The sequence below is a fragment of the Panthera uncia genome, chromosome B4, assembly GCF_023721935.1.
Source record: "Panthera uncia isolate 11264 chromosome B4, Puncia_PCG_1.0, whole genome shotgun sequence".
Classification (NCBI taxonomy): Eukaryota; Metazoa; Chordata; class Mammalia; order Carnivora; family Felidae; genus Panthera; species Panthera uncia.
In genome coordinates this window covers 65,776,248-65,799,821 of record NC_064809.1, presented here as the reverse complement: position 1 = coordinate 65,799,821, position 23,574 = coordinate 65,776,248, and the positions used below count along the sequence as shown (strand labels likewise).

The 23,574-nt window shown below is 37.3% G+C and overlaps 1 protein-coding gene across 5 annotated transcripts in view; it reads left to right on the top strand.

Moving 5' to 3' along the window:
• Nucleotides 1-23,574, top strand: part of SLC2A13 (solute carrier family 2 member 13) — a 276,180-nt gene that overhangs the window by 92,432 nt on the left and 160,174 nt on the right. Inside the window, exon 1 of one of the 5 annotated variants that reach the window (XM_049625290.1) lies at nt 2,988-5,219. The exons of the other annotated variants lie outside the window; for them this stretch is intronic. Within the exon in view, the coding sequence (XP_049481247.1) occupies nt 5,188-5,219 (32 nt within the window). The 5' untranslated portion in view covers nt 2,988-5,187. Of the gene's footprint in view, nt 1-2,987; nt 5,220-23,574 lie in introns of those variants that run through there. 5 annotated transcript variants of the gene reach the window in all.

Below are 23,574 nucleotides of genomic sequence, written 5' to 3'. Positions count from 1 at the left end.
CATCACAGGAGTCGGGAATGAATGAGCACCCTGTGGTCAGAGTGTCAGTAGCAGCCTTAAATTTTTGAAGAAGCAGAGGCAGCTGCGTGTGACTAAACTGTGTTGTCCAGCAACCTGGCAGTGTGTCTTTCTTACCCTAAATCATTTACTACTCCTACCTGTGAAGTCCTAATTTTTGGAACACCCTCACTGCCCTTGACTTTTTTTTTTTTTAATTTTTAGGCAAAGGATTTAATTTTGGATTTCATCTTAGTTTATGGCTCAGTAATTTCCTTGATATTCAGAAACCTGTTTCTGGGAAGGATGCCAACACTGCAGAAGGCAGTGGAAATGGACCTTTGTCTAAAAGTAACCAGAAAAAAAGAAAAAAAAGCAATGTAAATTTTGGGTACTGATTTTACGTTGAAAAACAATATGAGTTGGAGGCCGGAGCGAATGCCAAGAAAGTGTGAAGGCTGTAGAAAATCCCCCTTTTATAATTCCACTTGTACTTTTTTCTTTTGCTCCCTCATTTGTATTAAATGTGATTATAACAGAGGACAACAGGATGAGGTAATTGTATCCTAAAACAACAACAAAACAGGTTGCGTACCTAAAACAATAGTTATATTTAGTGACCTAACAGTCATTGACGTTAGAATAATGTCAATAAGTGAAAGGAAGCATTAGGACAATGGTGATGTTCTAATGTAAATTAAAAAAAAAAAAAAAACGGGCATTAATAAAAGACAGTTTTATTGTTATTTTAAGCTAAATTTAGTCACGATGAGAATGCCCCTGCCAAGGTGAGGTTTTGAACATAAGCACTCTGCCGTGCACTCTAGCCGTCTAGTAGGAGCACATAATAGAAAACTGTTTATCTTAAGCTAATGAAATGCCAGTTGTGATTAAAATTAAAAATTTGGGGCATGTTCTTCTTCCTTTAGCTAAACTAATTAAACCACACACACACATAACTCTCTCCCTCCCCCTCCCTCCTTCCCTCCTTCCCCCCTTCCCCCCTTCCCCCACCCCCTCAGGCTCACACACACTAACATATAAACCCACTAGGTTGTAGTAGAGACTGTTTTTCCTGTCAGAGAGTCTTCGTGAATCATAATTTGTTGAACTGAGAATCTGAGTCCTGCAGCTGTCAGACGTGTTCTGTGGGTTCCCAGGGTTGTTGATTTCCTCTGCCATAGCAGATGGAGTGCAAGAGAACAGAAGAGAATATCCATTTAACTAACAGGAGGCAGGCATATTAGTATTCTAAATGTATTCGTGTATTAAAGGCAGACACTGGCTATGTCTGAAAAAAGTACCATAGAGTTATCAAAATATCATCTATAACACATTGGTAGTTTGACAGTGGTTATATCCTTTTAAAAAATCACTTGAGGTTTATCCTGGTATTAACTATACCATATAGGTGGGTAGAGCATAAATACATAGTGTACCTACTAAAAGACATTTGCTTCAAAGAAATGGTTGAATTATAAAAATGCAGATATATTTATTACAGTGCAGCAATTATTAAAAGATATTAAAAAATTATAATATCACTTTCTAGGATTGCTAATATGTTTGAAATTTAATTATTCAAGAAGGAAATTTATTTGCATATTACACAGTAGACAGTACTGCACAAAAAGGCAGGTAACCAGGTCCTAGTCCCTTTTCTAAGGTCTCTAAAGCACATCTCCTAAAAAGGAAGAAATAGTACCATAACTACTGCAGACAGAGGAAGGTCAGAATTCCTTCCTTCCCTTTCCCCCCATTTTTTTTTGTGGTAAAGGCCAGAGTTCAATTTAACTTGCCTTTTATTTCAAACATCAATGACTTGTTTGTTACTGTAACCTGGGGTCATAAAAAGGGAGGAAGGAAAAAACTATACATTTATGGATTCCCTGTGTATCTAGGGAGCCACTTTTTATGTTATTTACCCTCATTCTCCCCCTCTCCCCCCAAAAAATGAAAGAGAAATAAGAGAACTGATATTCATTGAGTACCCACGTGGGTACATTACCTATATTTTTTGCATTTACTTCCCAGTGAAATTCCATAAGTATATTTTATTACCACCATTTCAACAATTTAGACTCAGATTAAATAAATTACGCAACACAACACAGTTAAAGATGGAGCCTGAATTTAAAATTAGGCCTCCTTTAAATTTTTTTTTAATGTTTATTTATTTATTTTTGAGAGAGAGAGAGAGAGAGAGAGAGTGCTTGCGAGCAGGTTAGGGGCAGAGAGAGCGGGAGACAGAGGATCCAAAGCAGGCTCTGCGCTGACAGCAGTGAGTTCAATGGAGGGCTTGAACTCACAAACCAGGAGGAGATCATGCCCTGAGCTGAAGTCACTTAACTGACTGAGCCACCCAGGTGACCCTTCAATCCTCCTTGACCACCTTGACTTCACAGCTGAAGCGCTTCAAACTCACCTTCTAAATATTCATTGTTTCTTATCTTCAAATCTTTATTTCTACACAAAGACTTGAATTTATTCATAGAGTCTACGTTTTGATTTTTTGTTTTGGGAGGGTTTTGGCTACTTTGGATGTGTTTATATCAATGTCTCTAAGTATGTCATGAGTATTCAGCAATATCATGGCAATAAATTAAAGCTTAAGACTTCCTTCTGAAATATTCATGGTAGGCAAAACAAAAAGTATGGAATCCAAAAAATTGAATGGTGACTTTTTTTTTTTTTTGCCACATTATTGACAGATACAAGCTGTTCACATTTTGTTATTGGGTAAATTTGTTAGTCCTGTTGTAAATGCCATCCTTCTCATCTTGCAAAGCTAATTTCAGAAAAGAAAAGCATTTTTAAAATAGAATTTGGTAATTAGAAGAGACTTATCAAGGAATCGCATGGTTGGAATTTTTATATGTTTGGACCTCACAGCAGTATATGATAGAAAGGTTTCAGTAATTTTTATTTGAAAATGGATGAATACAAACTATTAATTTTCTTATGTTACACTGTATCCTAGTAGTTTCTAAACATGGAAAATATATGTATACCAGAGATTACCTGTGAGCCTTACTTGTTCCTACCCCTATGGGTAACCTCTTTTTGAATATAATAAAATTAACATTTTTTTGTTTAGTTTTTTGAAAGTTGGTTGGAAATACAAATTCCCAGGGAAGGCAAGAGCACCTGGGCTGGAGTAGATGCAGATTCAGTGGAGAAAGAATCACATGTAAAAGAGAAATTATTCTCAGGACAAGTGTCCAGTCCACATACTTTTCAGACCTTAAGAGCTTTCTGTTTCACAGGCAAGAGGGCTTTCTACAGAAGGGTGATTAGTGAGATGGGTCTGATTCTATTTCCAAGATAATATGTGGGGGATATATAACCATAGTACTCAACACTGGTCACTTAAGACACTTTCCTGTTAAAATATTACTCCCAATTGTGGACAGGTTCTATCCTATTAGTGGTATCTATCAGGTACATTATGGATTTATTAGAGTGTTGTGAGAGCCCTGGACCTCCAGCTTCCTTTTTTCTTTTTTTTGTTAAAATTTTTTTTAATGTTTATTATTGAGAGAGAGACAGAGACAGAGCGCAAGCAGTTAAGAGCAGAGAGAGAGAGGGAGACACAGAATCTGAAGCAGGTTCCAGGCTCTGAGCTGTCAACACAGAGCTCCACATGGAGGTTGAACTCACGAGCCTTGAGATTATGGCCTGAGCTGAATTTGGACGCTGAACTAAGCCCCCAGCTTCCTTTTTTCTATGGGGAAATTCACACCGAGTGCCACCATTAAATTTTTGGAATCTTAAAATGTAGCTTGTAAAGTCAGTGAACAAAAATTTCATTCCTCAATTGAGACATTAAATAAGGAAATCAGCATATACAATTTAAGTTTGCTCACTAGGTCTATAAATAATACATGTGTGTTCTCTTTTATTGTTTTGTATATTGATGGATTTTTATGACTATATAAATATTTGAAAGACTAAATACATACCCTTACTTAATAAAAACCAATAAAATAGAATGGCTTTCCTATTTAGAATGTTTATGTATTACTTTAATTACAAAAAAATAAAATAAAAGAAATTGTAGAGGAATACTAAAATGCAATAAAAACAACTAGTTGAGCATTAATATGATAGCATATCAATATAGTAAACCTCTATTCATTTACCTTGATTTAGGTGTTAATTTGCTCAGTTTCTTCCTGTAGTCAGTTCATTTTATACAGTGAAAGAAATCTAAATGAGACAAAAATCAAGGCATTTTACTCCCTAACAGATGTTGCAAAACAAATTTTATCTACTTTGTCTTCCCTCATAATTGTTTCACCGACTTTTGTACTTCAGGGGAAGTGGGGAAAACATCATTGCAGTTATCTCCATATCATGAACCTCTGTGAAAAAAATCACAGAACACATAGGAACTCCCTACATTTTAGTAGCTGTCACTTGTATAAGAATTTTAGTAATTGATTTAATATTTTCTTGGCCTGAATAATGCAACTGAAATTCCATGCCACCACCCCATCCTCATTCTCTTGGTTGCTCGGCAACATAGAACAAAGCAGAGACCCAACAGAACAAAAAAGCAGGTTTAACTGTCACAGAAATGAAACGTTTTCTTTCAGATCAGAGGAAACGCCAGAAGTTATCTGTTGATATATATATCTAATATGTGTGAGTATGCGTGTATGTACCTAGAAATTTAATTCTCATAAGCAGTAGGAGTAGAGGCAGTTGCTGCTGATGAAATTTAGTCAACAAGCTTACTTAATTATTCAAATAGAGATTCAGTAGTAATTAAGGTAGTAATTTGCCCATAGCCTGGATTTCTTTCCTTAAGATAGGAAATGAGGATTGGAGTTAACTGACTTCAGGGATGGAGGACTGGGGGGTATAAAAGCTAATACAAAGGCGTGCCTTGCAAAGTTAGTCACAGTTGAAACCAAACAGTTGTTCTTGTATGCAAGGATTAGAGCCTATCTAATATAGGTGAATGTAATCACAAACAAGTTTGTCTATGGTTATAAAGTTTAAGTGTTCTCAGAGTTTAGGATGCCTTTCAGATGATAAGAATCGTTTTAATCAGATGTTTGATTTCACTTGAGAAGTAAAATTGTGAGTATACTTCTTATGCCAGATGTAATTTAACTTAACAGAAATGATTATTCATCACAGCCGAAGAGATCTTGATTAAAAATTCCAAAGGATATCTCATCTATGAGAGGCAGTGCAATGAGTTACCAATGGAGGTATGAACAGTTTTTTTTCTAGGCATTTTCTTAAAAGCCTAGCGCCATATCAACTTCTGTTTGAATTTGTAGCAGGGCCTTTTTTCTTTAGGTTAAAAGGATGTGATATACATGATCGCTTCCTGAAATTTCTCTTGGTGTGTGATTCTGCAGTGTGCTTTAAAATATTGATATTTATAGTCATCAGATTTTTTTTTTAACATTTATTCATTTTTGAGAGTGAGAGAGACAGAGCATGAGCAGGGGAGGGGCAGAGAGAGAGAGGGAGACACAGAATCGGAAGCAGGCTCCAGGCTCCGAGCCATCAGCCCAGAGCCCGGCACAGGGCTCGAACTCACGGACCGCGAGATCGTGACCTGAGCTGAAGTCGGACGCCCAACCGACTGAGCCACCCAGATGTCCTAATATAGTTATCAGATGTTTTAAAGGGTAGCTTCCTATATTAAAATCAGCAACATTTGTAAGACTTTAATGGGGGAAGCTTTACTCGTAGACATCTACTGTACTTTTATTCAAAAGGCTTATTAAAGAGAGTACAGTTGACTCTTGGGCAACACAAGACTTAGGGGCACCAACCCTGGGTGCATTTGAAAAGTTTGCGTATAACTTCTCATCCCCCCAAAATCTTAACTACTGATAGCCTACTGCTGACTGGAAGCTTTACCAGTATCATAAGCAATCAACTAATACATTGCATGTTATATGTGTTATATACTCTACTTTTACAATAAACTTAGAGAAAAGAAAATCATAATGAAGAGAAAATACATTTGTTGTACTGTATTTATGGAAAAAATCCATGTAGAAGTGGACACATGAAGTTGAAACCTGTGTCGTTTAAGGGTCACTGTATTCTTAGACTGTATTCGTAAATTTGAGAGGTGGGGAATATGCCACAAAATGAAGCACTCCTCCAGACACTTAGTTTAAATCATGACGATATAGTCAGCCTGGAGCTTAGTTTTATTTTCAACTAGTCATCTGCAGCCAGGCTTCCCACAGAGGGAGGTTTCCATATACACAGTGCACCATGCAACTTGGATGAACAGCATTAGAGGCTGCTTATGAGAATATTATATCTGGGATCTACAGAGAGCAGCCAGAGCAGCAAGACAAAAGTGCTGATTGCAGGGTATTTTCTATGTAGGTTTCCTGCCCACCTGATGCTCACCACTTTTCTTCAGTACAGACTATAGTGGAAAAAAAATATGTTTCTAACTTGATTGTTTTTATGATAAATCCAGCAAGTTTTTCTGATTTTTCTGTTATTATTCATAAGGACACAGTTACATTCTACAGACATATTTGTGTTTTTCAAGTTAATTTAGTGACTTACAGCTGAGGCAGTAAACTGGGGTGGCCACTGTAATGCTAATGAGACTTGGTGAATTTGCCCACTCATGTCAGAAAGTGGTGTGCCTTTTGTGTGTGCATAAGCAGGTGTACATATGTTCAGAGAAGCAAATACCCAACAATAAAGCAGTGCAGATGGTCCATTAGTAGAGGAGCATGGCAGGCTTACATCTTAGGATGTAAGTATTCAACAGATACATCATGGAGAAGTAAGATGCAGTAAGAACTCTGGACACAAAAATAAATAGAACATTGCCTTGTCCTCCAGTGGCTTGTAGTCTAATTTACTTGGCTACAGCAGAGCAGGGCACATAAAGACAGACTGGAGCTTGAGGTCCATCCTTCTGTCAGAAGAGGAAGGATGGCAGAACATTGAATTCATCTGCATTATCTGTGATATCCAGTCTGTAAGCAAGAACACTGTCCACAAATTGTGGTAGTTGGCAGTTAGGAGAGGGACTGCCCTAACTTGAAGTCCTGAAGTATCCTAAAAGAAAGGTAGTGTGCAGAGAAGAGTTAGCATGCCAGGCCTGAGATTGATATCCTTACAAAGGCTGGTTTGTAAGGTTGGCCTTTGGCTGGTGTTGGGAACAGGAATGATAAACAGTTGCCTAGTGATTTAAAACGTCCTCTAAATGGCAGGAGTGGCTTGCAGCGTACTGTGTCTAAACTGTTTTTACAAACAGTATGGTTTATACTGAACATTTATTTTCCCTGCAGGGGACTGAATTTTTATTTGTGCTAGTCAGAGAATGCCTATGTGACTAGCCCCCAGTAAAAACACCAGGCACTGATGCTTTAATGAACTTTGCAGGTAGACAACATTTCACAGATGTTGTCACAACTCTGTGCTGAAGAAATTAAGTGCATCCTGTGTAACTTCACTGGTAGACTCTTGGAAGCATATGCATGGTTTCCTACAGACTTCATACTGAGAGAGCCTTTTCCTGGACTGATTTTGTTTTCAGTCCTTCTGCTGTAATATATAACAATCATAAATACAACAACTTCTGCATCCTTTGAGACCCTCTAGTGAATCACTGAGACTGAGGGCTGCTCGTGAGCACTCCCAACAAAGGCAGAATCTAAATTTCAAACCACTATGTAGCAGCACAGAATTTGATGGATAGCAGTAGCTTTTCTGTTGTTCTTAAGTCCACATATGAGACTCCAAGAGCTTTTGGTCCAGTTTGAAATGTCTCTTCTTCACTCCTCCTGACAGTTATAAGAGGCATTCAATCTACACTGCTTTTCCCACCTCACCACCTATTGGTTTTGAGTGATGGAAAAGTCAAGCTAAATGTGAGTTTATTGATCCCCATAACTCAAAAATCTTGGGATAGAGCTTGCTTCAGTTTGAGGCTCAGCTCCAATGATGCATCCATTTCTGGGTTCTGCTGCTGCTTTGCGGATTACCTTCTCCAGCCAGCTCTTTCCTTATTGACACAAGGTGGCTGTTGCAACTCCAGTGTCAGATTCTTTCTTGGAACAAGAAAAAGCCAAAGGTGAAAGTTAAAGCTCATGAATTCAGTTTTTGTTATGTGCCCACATGAACCACATGTGGTGGTTCATGCACCCCCCAACCACCACCCAAGGAGTCGGCATGAGCCCCCCCTACCCCTAAAAAAAAATCAGGACAAAGAATATTTTCCAGAAGCGGAGTGAGTAGATACTGAGAGGCCACAATCACAATCAGTGTTTACTAGCTTTACCATCCCCACCACTTAAAGATCATTGATCTCTCAGATACAGAAAAAGCATTTGACAAAATTCAACATTTATTCATGGTAAAAACTTGCAACAAAAGGGTATAGAAGGAATGTATTCAATATAATAAAGGCCATGTATAACAAGCCTCCAGCTGATGTAATCAATGGTGAAAAGTTGAAAGCTTTTCCTCTAAGATCAGGAAAAAAAAAAAATGCCTGCTCTCAACACTTTGATTCAACATAATTAATACTAGAAGTCCTAACCAGAGCAGTCAGTCAGCCAAGAAAAAGAAATAAAAGGCAGTCAAATCAGGAGTAAGACGTAAAACTGTTTGCAGATAGCATATTGTTATATATAAAAAAATCCTAAAGATTCCACCAAAAAAAAAAAACTATTGGAACTAATAAGTTCAATAAAATTGCAGAAGACAAAATTAACAGAAAAAAAATCAGTTTTCTTTCTATACAATGACAGTGAATTACCTGAAAAAGAAAGAAAATAATCTCATTTATAATGACATCAGAAAGAAGAAAATATTTAGGTATGAATTTAACCAAGTAAGTGTGAAAGATCTGTATACTAAAAAGTCTAAGACAATGAGGAAAGAAATTGAAGAAAACACAATTAAAAGGAAAGATATCTGATGTTCATGGGTTAGAAAAGTTAATGTTGTTAAAGTGGTGGTACTACTCAAATCCATCCTTAGATTCAGTGCATTCCCTATCAAGATTCTAATGGTATTTTTTACAGAAAAAGGGGGAAAAAACACCAAAATTCATACAGAGCAACAACAATAAAAAAAAAAAAAGACCCTGAATAGCCAAAACAGTCTTGAGAAAGCAAACAAAGCTGGAGGTATCACACCTCCTGATTTCAAAGTATATTAATAAAATAGTATGTTACTGGCATTTAAAACAGACACATAGACAAATAAAACAGAATCAAGAGCCCAGGAAAAAAACCCATACATATACAGTCAATGAATGTTTGACAAGGGAGCCTGGAATACTTAATGGAGAAAAGATAGTCTCTTCAATGAGTGCTGCTAGAAAATTGGATATTCACATGCAAAATAATGAAAGTGGACCCATACCTTACAACACTCACCAAAATCACCTCAGGGCAGATTGAAGACTTAAGTGTTAGACCTGAAACCATAAAACTCCTAGAAGAAAACATTGGTATCTTTGACATTGGTATTGACAATGATTTTATGGATATGACACCAGAAGCATAACAATAAAAGCAAAAAGAAACAAGTGGGACTACATCAAACTGAAAAGTTCCAATCAGCTGAAAAGAAACAATCAGCAAAATGAAAAGGCAGCCTTTCAAACCATATATCTGATAAAGTGTTAATATCTAAAATATATAAAGAACTACAACTTCAAAGCAAAAATAAAAATAATAATAATGTGGTATAAAAATTGGCAAAGGACCTGAGTAGACACATTTCCCAAGAAGATATACAAATGGCCAACAGGAGCATGAAGGGGGTGCTCAACATCATTCATTATCAGGGAAATGCAAATCAAAACCACAATGAGATGATCACTTCACACTTGGTAGAATGGTTACTATCAAAAAGACAAGATAAGTGCTGGTGAGGATGTATAGAGTAAAGGAAATCCTTATATGTGCTTGGTGGGAATGTAAATTAGTACAACCACTACGGAAACAGTATGGCGTTTCCTCAAAAAATTAAAAATAGAACTACCTTATCTCGCATTTCCTCTTCTGGACATATTTCCAAAGGAAATGTAATCATTATCTGGAAGAGATATGTGCACTTTAATGTTCATTGCAACATTGTTTACAATAGCCAAGACATGGAAACAGCCTGTCATTTACATCAACATGAATGACCTTTAAGGGTATTATGCTAAGTGAAATAAGACAGAGAAAGACAAATACTTTATGATCTCAGTTATGTGTGGAATCTAAAAGAAACCAAATTCATAGAAGCAGGGTGGATTGGTGGTTGCCAAGGGTGAGGGAAATGGGTGAAGGTGGTCAAAGGGTACAAACTTCCAGTTATATACAGCATATAATAACATGGTAACCATAGTTAACACTTAGGTAAATACTGTATTGTGTATTTGAAATTTGCTGAGAGTAGGTCTTAAAAGTTCTCACCACACACATACACACGCACACACACATACACACACAGAGTTGTAACTATGTGAGGTGATAGATGTGTTAACAGTATTTTACAATATGTAGGTATATCAAACTAAAAATCACTGGCACACCTGGTGAATTTTATAGCTTTGTTTTCAGTATTTGTTGCTTTCAGAGAAATTCTGCCCCAAATAGCTCATCTATCTTTTACAGTATTTTGATTAAAGGACTGATCACATAGTTTAGTGCCCACTTCTGGAATCTTCTTGTATTTCAGTTAAGTTCTATACCTTAATTAATGAGATAAATATCACAGTTTCCAAATACTGTTCAAACTTTCTGTAAGTAATTGAGCCCATGCCTATCAGATCAATTTAGATTTTTCACCTTAGTTTTCTATCTGGCTTTGCTAATTGGACTCGAAATTATTACTGTATTCCTGTGGCCTTTTAATTCTGTCTCTTCCCCTTATTGACTTGTCTCATAAGCACAGTAATTTAACTTTCCATCGCCTTGAAAGGAAATGAGCTTTTTATGAACAAATGTTTCTTGGAATGTGGTCGACCTTTTATATGAAATACAATAGGGAATAAGATGCAGAGTAAGGCACTGAATTCTTAAGAGAATTCATTTCCCATTTACTTATTTCTTTTGAGTTTGGACATGAAGCTGCTGTGGCATTTACCTCACTCACAGTAGATAACTAAAACTATATAAGTGATATGAATATTTAACTGTCATTTATATCCCATTATATTTAAATCCCATTGTCTCTTTTTCTTCCTATTAGCCAATAAGGTAAATGAAGATGACTCAAATAGGGTACACCAGTTCCAAGGCAATGCAGGAAAATGCTAACCTCAGTAAAATGTTGAGCCTACTTTAGACATACCTTCTTCTAGATTTCACTTGGGTAAAGAAAAGGAATATTCCTTCTCATTTGTGATTTTAAGTACACCTGGCAGAACCTAAAAACAACATGCATCTTCCATGGTGCCTCCTGGGGATGAACCACTTTTTATTACAAGCAGTATGAACAGAACATTGAAATAATACTGCACATTGGCAGGGAGAGAGGAGACACATTTCAGGTTTAAAAATAACTCTCCCATGTGCATACACACATTTTTTCACTCTTCAGTTCTTTTCTTTCTCCCTTTTTTTTTTCCATCTTTCATGTTCTATACAAAAATATAGAACCTGTTAAGTATCCTATAAAGTAACCCCATTTGCACATTTAATTTGTTTATGCTGAAAGAGAGAACAATCCAGAGAGATATAAATAGTGTGGGTGACTGTGGTTCCATTCCATGCACATATGCCCTAGACTGAGCAGTAAAGTGGGAAATTGCAGTCTGCTGTTTTTTCGTGAGGTCTCAATTCCCGGTGTATCTCACAGTGTGAATATAATGCTGACTTGAGTGTGATTCCTTAATTTAAAGATACATATTTTATGTGTAAAATAGCCCTGTAGACAAACCAGCCAGTTTCCCTAGTATTTAACTGGAGAATCGTAATCTGTTCAGTGATGGAAAAAAAGCCTAGCTACCATGGAGCTCTTGAGTGGCAGAATGTAGTATGTCTGCCTCCAAAAGGACACATAAGTACTGTTTACTGTAATTTGAGGGTAAGCCGAAGGATTTTTTAGGGTAATTGTGAGATCTTTGTAATCCAATCATCAGTACTGTATCATCGTCCTCACCATCATCTCTTTTCCCTAATGATTTGGGTATCGGGGTAGTAAGGTTTCTCTTATATTTTCAAAAGAGTTTTGTCTTTTCACGGGTTCTTTTCTGTGTAGCAATTCGATAATAGTCTTCCACAGTCTGAAAAAAGAGACATTTGACCCATCAAATCCAATTCTAGAAATTTATCCTAAAGGAATATTCCTACAAATGGAACAAATAGATGTACAAACATGTTCACTGCAGGGTTTTTTATAAGAATAAAAATAGGAACAAAAACCTAAATTCCCAACGGTGATGGACTATTTAATAATGCCACCATGGTATAGTGTTATACTGAGCAGCCATTAATAATAATGACTGAAGTCTATCAAGGGTTTATTGTATTAATGTAGATAATTCTTAACAGCCATAGGATTTTGTAGATCTGTCTTAAAAATGTCTAATATAATGTATTTGTATTTAGTTCATGTATGCATGCTTACATTTTTAAATTTATGAATATATTTAGTATATCAGAAAAAATCTGGAAGAATATAACAAAAATGTAAGTAATGATAGCTGAAGGAGGAGAAAGTGATTTAAAAAAAAATCTTGTATTTTCTAATTTTTCTAAATTGGAGATACTACTTCATTTGGACCATTAATTACAGATTCTCTAACTTTGTGCTGTCAGTAGAGTAACCGCTGACCATGTGACTATTCAAATAAAAAGTTATTGAAATTAAATAAAATTTAAAATTCAGTTTCTCACTAGGACTTGCTACCTTTCCAGCTCTCATAATGGACACAGCAGAGACAAAAGATTTCTGTCGTCACACACGGTTCTGTTGGACAGTGCTGCCTGACTCTTGAACTAAAAGTTGTAGTCCAGCAACAATTCCTTGTAGAAACTTTAAAACATTTCCACCCTACTACATACAGCGATGTAATTGCTGCATCTCTTACTACATAACGTGCAGCAGGCAGTTGAGAATTGTTACAACAGCTGTCTGTTAGAAGAGATTGTGAAATCGGAAGCTGCATTAGGGTTTACATTCCAGATAGGCTGTGGCGGCTGGTAGCAGCATAACCATGGACTTCTGTAGTTTTTGATCTCTTCTAACATCTGCTAGTCATACAAATATCAATTGTCACCATCTTCTTTTTTAATGGATGGAAAGATTGAATCTCAGAAAGGCTGTTCAAAAGGCACAATACGTCTCTTACTCCAGAGGTCTCTTAATTCACAGGAATACTGATGAAGAAATAACTATTAGTATCAGTGGCTTGCCCTAAGGACAGTAAACACTGAATGAAGGGTTAGAGCTTGTCTGTCTCTTCTTGAGTATGTATGTGAGGTTTTTTTTTTGTTTTTGTTTTTGTTTTTCCGTTTTGTTTGTTTTTCTACTGCACCTCCATCTTGGTGGTAAATATTAGAAAAGTGAGGACATACCATTACATTTCCGTACCTCTTCCACACATTTTAACTCTCACAAGTTGATATTCCAGTAAATGAGAAAAGGACAAGTTTTTCCCATGCATGTAACTTGATTACTATAACTATAAATACTGTAAATATTTTTAGCTCACTATTGGCAAAATCATTTGTTTCTCAGTAAAAGCATATATAAGCTTTGTGAAAAATTGCAATAAATATGATGGCAAGATGTTTTACTAGGATATACTGTAAAATACTGGAAGTCTTTTTTTTTATTTTTTTTAATTTCAGTTAGTTAACTTGATGTCTTAATTTCTGAGAAAAATTGGGGTATATTTAAACCCCACTGAACATTGTTTCCTCCTTCTAGAAACTACAGCTTTCTTTGAAAGGTAACTTCTGCAGTTTGGTCACATCCTGAGGTACATCCAGGGGTGGTTGACTTCTTGCCTGTTACTTAGCATTCTGCTCCTGGTGGTTGTGCCTCCTCCTTCCTGCAGGACTTAGGTCAGGGTCTGAGATACTTCTTAAGTGCTGGCCTGGTGGGGTCTGCTCACCAGCTTCCCTTGTGGCAGTAGTTAGGGCAGTTCTTGTTAGTACCCTGTGGCTTCATCTCCATTTCTTTTCTTTTGTCTCCTTTCCTCTCTCCCTTTTTTCTTCCTTTCCTTCTCCTATTCTTGTGGCATTATTCCCTACTCTCTACATCTGCTTTACTCCTGCTTTTTCTTTCCACCCAAGGCCAGCATTCTCCGATGAGTCGAGCTAGCCTGTTAGATTCACCTTGAACTTAATGATTATTGAGGTCTGCTTTAGTTTTTTGCCCTCACTTAAAAAGGTGTACATATGAAGGGTACCTGGGTGGTTCAGTCAGTTGAGCATCAGGCTCTTGATTTTGGCCCAGGTCATGAACTCACGGTTCATGGGTTCGAGCCCTGCCTTGGGCTCTGAGCCTATTTAGGATCCTGTTTCTCTCTCTTTCTCTGCCCCTCCCCACCCCCTGCTTGTGCATGCTTGCACTGTCTCAAGTAAATATTAAAAAGTAAATAAATAAAATGTGTACATTTGAGATAGCCTAAAAAATCTGTTTAATTTTATTATCCTCATTAATCACTTCAGTGTGAGAATGTTTAATCAGTCTCAAATATGGTCTGGGTTTAGCCACTCCAATATCCAGGCTAAATCATCTCAGCAGGACTAATTATTTTTGTAGACTTGAAGGTTAATTTTATCCTTTCTTGAAATTCTTTTCTTACATCAAGCACATCTTTTCCTTAAAGGTTTAGTAGCTTACTTATCTGAATATTGATTATGGATCAGAGAAAAAACTCAACCAAAAATATTACTGCTGTCATCTACTTTTATTCATCACATTTGTGAATGTTCTGTTAATCAGATTCAACATGTGGATAACCAGTATTTGGTGAATTAAAATAGAAGAAAGTATGACCATATTTTTTTCACCGGTAACAACTGCAGATACTTCAAGACTTTCAGTCCTTCATTTTCAGTTTAGTTATTAAGAGTTGCTAGTGTTGGGGTGCCTGGGTGGCTCAGTCGGTTGAGCACTGACTTCGGCTCAGGTCACGATCTCGCGGTCCGTGAGTTCGAGCCCCGCATCGGGCCCCTGTGCTGACAGCTCAGAGCCCGGAGCCTGTTTCAGATTCTGTGTCTCCCTCTCTCTGACCCTCCCCCATTCATGCTCTGTCTCTCTCTGTCTCAAAAATAAATAAACGTTAAAAAAAAAATTAAAAAAAAAAGAGTTGCTAGTGTTTGCAAAGACCTAATATATAGCTAGAATGCTGATAGGGCTGTGTTTACTACTTGCTTGCAAAAACATTTATTGAAATGTACTAAATATTTACTATAATGTACTAATGGTCTACCAAACTTACTAAAATGTTTAAAAATATATTGCCATTTGAAATATTTTACATCTGAAATATTGTACATTTCACAATTTTTTCAACATTTATGTTACTCCCTACTAACACGTTAGTTGTAAAAACTAATTTATTGTTTAAGAAAAAGAATAGGTTTACTTTTCAGTTCCATATTGTGAGTTTAAAAATTGAAATTTCAAATTATGAACAGAATCTGAAGATACTTTGGGGGCTTTAATAAATTGCAGAAAATATATTTCTTTACAACTTATTTAATAAATGACTTGAAAATGAAGTATTTAAAACCAAGTCTAGGATTCTTTCCGGACAAACACTCTTCACTCCCCAAAAAGCACATATTAGTTTATTACACAAAAGTTCAGTTTTTCATGTTGAAATCTGACTTCATTTAAGTTAAACTTACATTTTCTTTTTCTTAGAAAGAGTGGGGAAAATTTCAAAAAAATGTATTATATTCTATAAAATAGACATAGATAAAATAAATTATTGGAAAAAAAACTATCCACTTAAAATTACACTAAACATTTTTCTCGAAAATTGGACAACCTAATTTAAATGACAATATGGTTTTGCATTCTTATTCTTGATAACTGTCATTGGTTCCTCTCATTTACTATTTGTGGACTGTCTTTCTCAGTAGAAGACATGCAAAGACTGCATTATTGTGGTTTTCATCTCAGTAATATGGACATGTCTTAATTGAATTTACAGTAACTTGAATCAGATTGTAGTATCAAAATTAAAATCTGATTAAATTTTTAAATTTTATATTTTGATTTTGAGGTTTGGTAAACTATCTGTGTAAATGCCAGAATTTGCATTCCTTTTTCTTTGCTAATATGACATTGTTGCTCTATGACTTTGGATGATTTTACCCCTCTGCTTTTCATCATATGTCTGTATCCTCATTTGAAGAGAAATTTTTATCTCCTCCTTCGGAGAGAGCTTTTCTGTCACCAGTTTGGGACAAATGTATTACTTGTGTGTTTTTAAAGAAAATTAGGTCAGTATTAATTTCCCAGGATAATATTTACATTTATAAATTTCTGTTTTCTGTGGTGGAGGTGAAAGGCAGATTCATGAGAAATAAGTTTATTGTTTAATGTCAGTAAACAAGTAAATTTGTCAGTAAAAACAAGAAAGTAATGAAAATAAAAATTAAGACAGCAATAGAAAAAAAAAGTTGTCTTTCTCTTTACAGAAGTTTAAGTCTCAACAGTACTATAGATCAAGTCAGTGATAAAGTCATATGTAGTCCAGGGCTCATCCAGTGAAATCTGCTACAGTGTGGTACAATCATGGGTCCTGTAGCCAAGCCAAATTGTTTTGTAGGTCTCTTTGGGAAGTAAAGACATGCGTGAGCCAGCATATCTGTCCCTGTGACTCAAACAAATGAAAGGCTGAATAATGGTGGCCTTGCCGACCTGCTGCAAAACATGCAGATTAATGAAATAGACACTGGTAAGAGACAGCCTTATTAATTACAGAAGTGTAACCATGGCCTTCTGTCAGTTCAGGCTCTTTTTATTACTTATAGTATAAATCACATACTATGTGGAGTACAAGTGGAATCTAAACTGTAATACGGTGCGTGCTCTTTGGTGATTTGCAAACTTTTGAGGACAGAATTTACCTAATATCTAATAATTTACCTCTTTTCCACAGGACAGTAGAATTAATGTACATGAATTAGCAGACTTGAGCAATCCTACTAGCAAACCCATATTCATTATTGAGATAAACAGATTTCCCAAGATAAGGATTATTCTCCTCCTATGGTATCTACAAACTTACTAAAAGCAAAACAAACCCAGAACCATAGACTGTTAGTGATTTTGATTAGACCACTTATAAAAATGGTCATTTCACAGTAAAGGAGAGATATGTTCTCAACTGAATATCTAGAAAGGCTGTAGGTAAATGTCTAGCCCGTATAGATTTAGTCAGTCATGTGATTTAAGGAATGAGCCTTGATCTGAGCCCATCCCTACCACTAACTTCAGGCAAGTTCTTAACCTCTCTGAGGTTCTAATATGTAGAATTGCTCTAATACATACTCTTAAGGAGTTTTGGTGGTAAAATAGGCCTGTAGAAGATGATACCTATTATTTCCAAGTTCTTGTCTTTATCCTCACTACAGAACTCGTGAAGCAACATATTTTCATTGCTCCTATAATTCATTAACTGAAGAGGCAGTAGGGCTGAAAAAATATAGAAGTTTTTGCATGCTTTCTTAAAATAAGTTATAAACAAAAGAGTGACACATTTATTACTTAATGACTGGGGTTATTTTACAGATTGTAGAGTTCCTCCTCACCTGAACAATTTTAAGTGAATTTACTATGTAGAAACACAATACGTTGGCCAGAAAAAAGTGGGAAGTGGAAGTTGATAAAGATATGAAGAATTATCCTTATTTCTCAGCTGAAATAATCATATGGGGTTTTTGTAACATGTGGAATAAGAACAAATGAGGTTTTAGACAAAATAAAATGCCATACACCACTAAAGCATAAACTCTGCCTCACTTCAAGAGGACAGTAGTGTATGAGTACCCTGCATAGATTCACACTGGAATAATTTAAAAATATAGAGTAACTTGTTAGAGTGTAAGACTGTGCATACTTGTGTTATTGTACCTTAGGATTTCTCATTTAATGTAAAACTCAATGCAAACACATGAAATGCTGAGAGAAATTTATAACATCCTGAGAGAATAAAGCAATAATTTAGAAATACATAATGAAAAATTTAGCAACAGATATGAGATTGAGAATTCAAATTTGGTTTCGAATTGGTGATATATAAATGATCCACAGAAAGGAGAATAGGCCTTTTTAGCACTTTAGAATGAAGTGTTGGTATGATAACATGCGCAGACATCTGGTTTGCTTTTAGCAAAAATAGGAGCACTCCCTTCATCTGGTGTATGTTTGTACATACTTCGAAAACCAGAGTATCACAGCTAAGTTATGTTATTCAGTTTTCATTTTAATTAATCCCTATTTGTGCTTTTGAAAAGTAAACATTTTAAACTATTTAGAAAAAAAAATGTCAGTATTTATGGTTATTGGAAATCCTGGAATAATTTTAATTTTTTTTTTTTTAGATAGAAACAGATCAGAACTGTATGAGTCAGGATTTAAATTTAAGTCTCATCAGTTATTAGTATCATAAAATTTTGATTCCAGGAATTCTAAATAGAAAAAAAAAATACTGTACCTTCAAGAGGCTCTCTATGATGACTAACTTCTTTGCTGGGATGTTCTGTAAACATCATCCTAAGTGTGAGCAAAGAATGATCTCCAACAGTTAGTTCCATGTCCTCTAGCAATTCTGTGCTGTCTGGGAGAGGGGAAATATCCAAAAACAGGGTAAGTTTTGCACATCTTCACGAATTACAAGTACCTTAGTAAGTCATATGTTTTAAGTAAAAAACAAAACAAAACAAAACAAAAAACTAGAATGGTTAAATACATAAGCATTTTCTCCCATGAATTGGACAAGCAGCAGCACTTGGGCTTTGAGGCAGCTGGGCTGGATGGCTCTCTGACTTCCCCAAAACAACATGGGTACTCCAGGGGTTTTTGCTAAATCAACCCAATCAGTTCATCACTGGATACCGGCCAGATCAGGCCAATAGAATTTCTAAGCATTCCGTCACAAGACTGTGAGTGGGGCACGAATATAGAGTACAAAGAGGAGCAAACTAGTTTGGGGAGGTTCCTGAAGTTAGAAGGAATAGAGTTGTTGATCACCCATCTTTTCACACCACTGCCTTCCAGCTTCTGCCTTATTTAGTCAGTAAGGGGAAGGAGCAACAGAAGGGCCTCTTTCAGGGACAAGAATAAATACTATTTCTTGGCTCCAAATATATGCTCTTTCCTTTCTAAATGAATGTGTCTTCTTCTAAACTTCTGTGTCTTCCTTGCCAAGTAGAAAGAACTTCTAGAAATAAAAAAAAATAAAAAGATTTAGTTTCAAACATAACAATGGGCTTCTCAACAGAATCATAGGTTATTTTCTGAGGAAACTGGGATAAGTAACCAGGGCCTCAGCTATTGTTTTCTTGGTGACCTCATCCAACACTCTAGCCTTTGTGACCCGCTCTTACAACCTCACATACCCCACTCCTTCTCAGTATGCCCTGAGTGGTCAGCAAGGGGTTTCATTAGCATGGAGGTGCTTATTCTATGCTTTCTGTCTGCATTGGAGGTAGACACCACAGTGACAATATGGGCTCGTGCAAGTGAAAGCATAGGTTAGGACGGTAATTCCCCAAATCAGTGATGTTTTCTAGCAAGAGCCCCATGATCCAAAACATTGATTTATTAAGTTCCCTAGGCTGGGGATCAGATTAGGGCATTCATTTGTATCCTCATGTGATTTAATAAAGATGACACATTGGCAGGCTTACCAGGAGTGAGCACAGAACATTCTTTTTGGATAATGGCACACACGAGTGCCTCCTTGCAAGGCAGTAATAATGTCTGAGGCCACCCTATTTTGGAAGACAGCTTTTCTCATTAAAGAAATTTCAGTGTTCAATAAGGATAGGATTTGTTAGCTATCATTTAAGGCTTGGTGGATAAACATAATGGCTTCTATGTGTGCTATAATATCCAAAAGGCTAGTGAAGGGGACAAAGACAGTGGCCAAATAATTGTACCAGTGGAATACAAAATGTGCCCATCTCACCTTGAGGAGAGGGTGATCGGTAGTTGTTACCATGAGGCAAATTCTCCCCTGTGCAGGGAAAACCCATAATGCAGTGGCCCAGCCACCCAGGTGGAAGCCATGACCAGAGATTGGTGCCACATGGCAATGGGTCCCATTTGGGGCCATCCAGTAAATACCTGGGTGGCAAGATGGGTCAGTGTCATTGAAACACTGAAATTTCTCTAATGAGAAAATAGGACAGAATGACTACATAGCTGCAGTGATATCCATCGTATATTCCTGGTATAACTGGGTTGGTTCTGTTTAGAGTGGTTTTTCCATTCCCATCATAGGGTTGCCCACATGCTCAAATGTCCATAACCCAGGATAAGCCACATAAACCCATCCCAAGTCAGAGTGTAGCCATCCATAACTCCACTAGTGGTATTTTTAGGATCGTTTTAGTCAGCAGTTTGACTGAAAAAGAATACCCAAGCCTCATGTTGTTGATAGTGTGTGCCACAGTCCAGGTCTCAGGATCAATATTGGTAATATTAGATGAATTAAGAATATTAGTCCAAGCTTGTTCTTCCATAATGTACTATTTTAGGGCTTTTCAGTCCCCTTACAGGAGTTGGAATGCCCAGCATGGCAATCATGATGAGCTAGAGAAGGGCAGCCCACACACTCAAGAGTTGGATTGATTTCTTTGTCAGACAAATGAGTGGGCTCACTATAGAAAGGTATTTCCATTAGGTGCCCATTCCATGACCAGGACCACAGGAGCAGCAGAATTTTAAGGCCATAAAGACAGATATTTAATAGGAACTTATACGGGGAGTTCTTCCTCTTCATTTATGGCCTGATCCCTAGATGTTGATGTGGCTGCAGCTTTAGGAATTTGACCAGTCCCTGAGCACTATACATGTTGCCTGGGGGAGGCAGCACTGTCAGGCATGAGATGGAGGAGGGGTGGGGTATGCCAGACCAGCACCCCCACCTTCTACTGTGGGAGGAGGTCATCAAGATGTGACGGTCCTTGGACCCAGGAGCTGGACACTGGCACCTGGAGGCTCTCCACCCGCTCCCCGGTGCTTAGAATGTGCATTCTGCTTGCCTTTCCCACTCTCAGAAGCTGCCCCAAGGATACACTCTTGAGATAGAAATGTGGTATTGAGGCTGTCTGGACTGGGTACATGACTGAACCCAGTTAAGGCCTCTGTATAAGTTTTCAAGATTGTGGTGGGCACGTGTGGAAAACCAGTCATCTGGCAGCCACCCAAGACAGGCCCCGTAAGTTCCCATGTTCACTAAAACAGCCACCTACCAATTTGGAATGGTCTGCCTCTGTCTGTTGACTCTCCTGCTCTCTACATATGGAGCGCAGTTTCACATTACACCCAGGAAGCCCTACAACAATTTGTAAAGATGCTCTTTTTGTTATTTATATTCCCCTGTAAGTCTGCTCTTTAAGTTTATTTTAATCGATTCTAGAGGTCTCCATAGAGAGGAGAGTTTAGTTGGCTTTGAGCCTATGAGTCAGGTTAGTGCTCTGTATCCCCCTTAAGGGACACCACACTTCTGAGATTTCTTTTTTAACAGGCCGACTGCCCTTCTGTCAGGCCACCTCTGGAGGTTTCTTCCTAACTAAATCAATTTTATGATTTTTATATTTTGGGAATTTCACTCTTAGTGACAAGTTATTTAGCTGCAAAAGTGCTATACTAGACAAAGGACTTTAGCTATAGAGAATGAAAATACTTTTTTATGTAATTTATTTAGGGGAAGAAATGTGAAGTGGTAAGTGTTGAGTAAGGGTTGATGTTTTGCCCTGTATGCAAACGGAATAACTGCGTAGGAATTTCTGTAATGGTTTATTTGGGATCCTGAGTATGTGTGAGAATGAAATGTAGAGCTTTTATGCTGAGTTAATTATACTCTAAAAATGCTTAGCATTAACTTTTATCAAGTTTTCATTTTCATAAGGTGTTTGTAATGATTAATATGAGCAAAGTGTATATGGACACCTTTTAGCATATAGTAATTACTCTACAGATGGTATTTCTACATTCCTCTTCCATCAGTACAGAGTTCTGCCGTCAGTTCCAACTCTCAAATTGAGTTTCACACGCTCAATAAATTTTAGCCATTACCCTTGTTTTTCTATCCTGTATTTTCTTATAAAGCAGCCTTTGGTTTTCCTCGTAAGAAACAAAAAGTGAAAGGGGTATTTTAGATATATAATTCTACACACATAAAGGACAATAGAGAATTAAGACAATGCAGCCAATTCAAACAAAAACATTTAACTCAAAATATTTCCTAATTCTCCTGGTTTTTCACAATTAGCAAGATAATTCAATGCTTCTTTGTAGTAGCTGAGAATTAACATGAATGTCTTTCATGTAGTACTCCCTCAACAAATGTATGTGGACTCATTGGTAATTGCTTTCCTTCTTGAAGTCATACATCACGTGTACACATAGAATTTCTTTTTTTGTCATGTGTGAAAGGTCCTGCAGTTACACTGAAAATTGAGCAAGTATGTCCTGGTGTTGCATGCATGCGCTTGAAATGAACCAAGGGTAGTTTTTAGGGGTTTCCGTTTGAACATCAAAGAACATGGTGCTGTCCATGTGCCTGCATCAAGTCAGCAGCCTAATTTACTATTAATAATACATTGGTGTGGCAGGCTTCTCTTTGCAGTCTTTTTTGCTCAAGGCTGTTAACAGCTCAACTTGTTCCTCTACTGTTAAAAAATTGATCAGCTTTCTTTCCCAGACATTTGAAAAAGGAAAAATAAGATGTATTCATACTCTTTCGAAAGTCTTTATTCACTTCAACCCTTCCTTCTCCAGAAACAGTTTGAGGGCTTAATTAAACATATAGAGAGGAAATAGATACAATACGCTTTAAGGTTAGTGATTTAATGGGGGCACCTGGGTGGCTCAGTCAGTTTAGCGTTCAACTCTTGACATCTGCTCGGGTCATGATCTCACAGTTTGTGGGTTCGAGCCCCACATGGGGCTCTGCACTGACAGTTTGGAACCAGCTTGGGATATTCATATTCTCTCTCTCTCTCTCTCTCTCTCTCTCTCTCTCTCTCTCTCTCTCTCCCCCTCTCCCCCTCTCCCCCTCTCCCCCTCTCCCCCCCCCTCCCCCTCCCCCCCCCCCTCCCCCTCCCTCTCCCCTCCCCTCCCCTCCCCTCCCCTCCCCTCCCCTCCCCCTGCCCTCCCCCCACACACTGTGCTCTCTTTCAAACTTTAAAAAGCATTTTTTTTAAGTTAGTGATACAAGAAACAGAACAAAGTAGGAAAAGATAAGATGACTCAGGCACAAGGAACTTGAATCTAGTAGTGTCTATATGAACTAGGTCACAAAGCCTTTTTGAAAGTGGTCACAGCACCCCTTACATTAGTATCTCTTGAACTGACTCAGAGCCCTGGCTAGGGGTGGCTGGATGGGGCTGAGTGGGTAGAGGCGAGCAAAGGGCATGGATACGT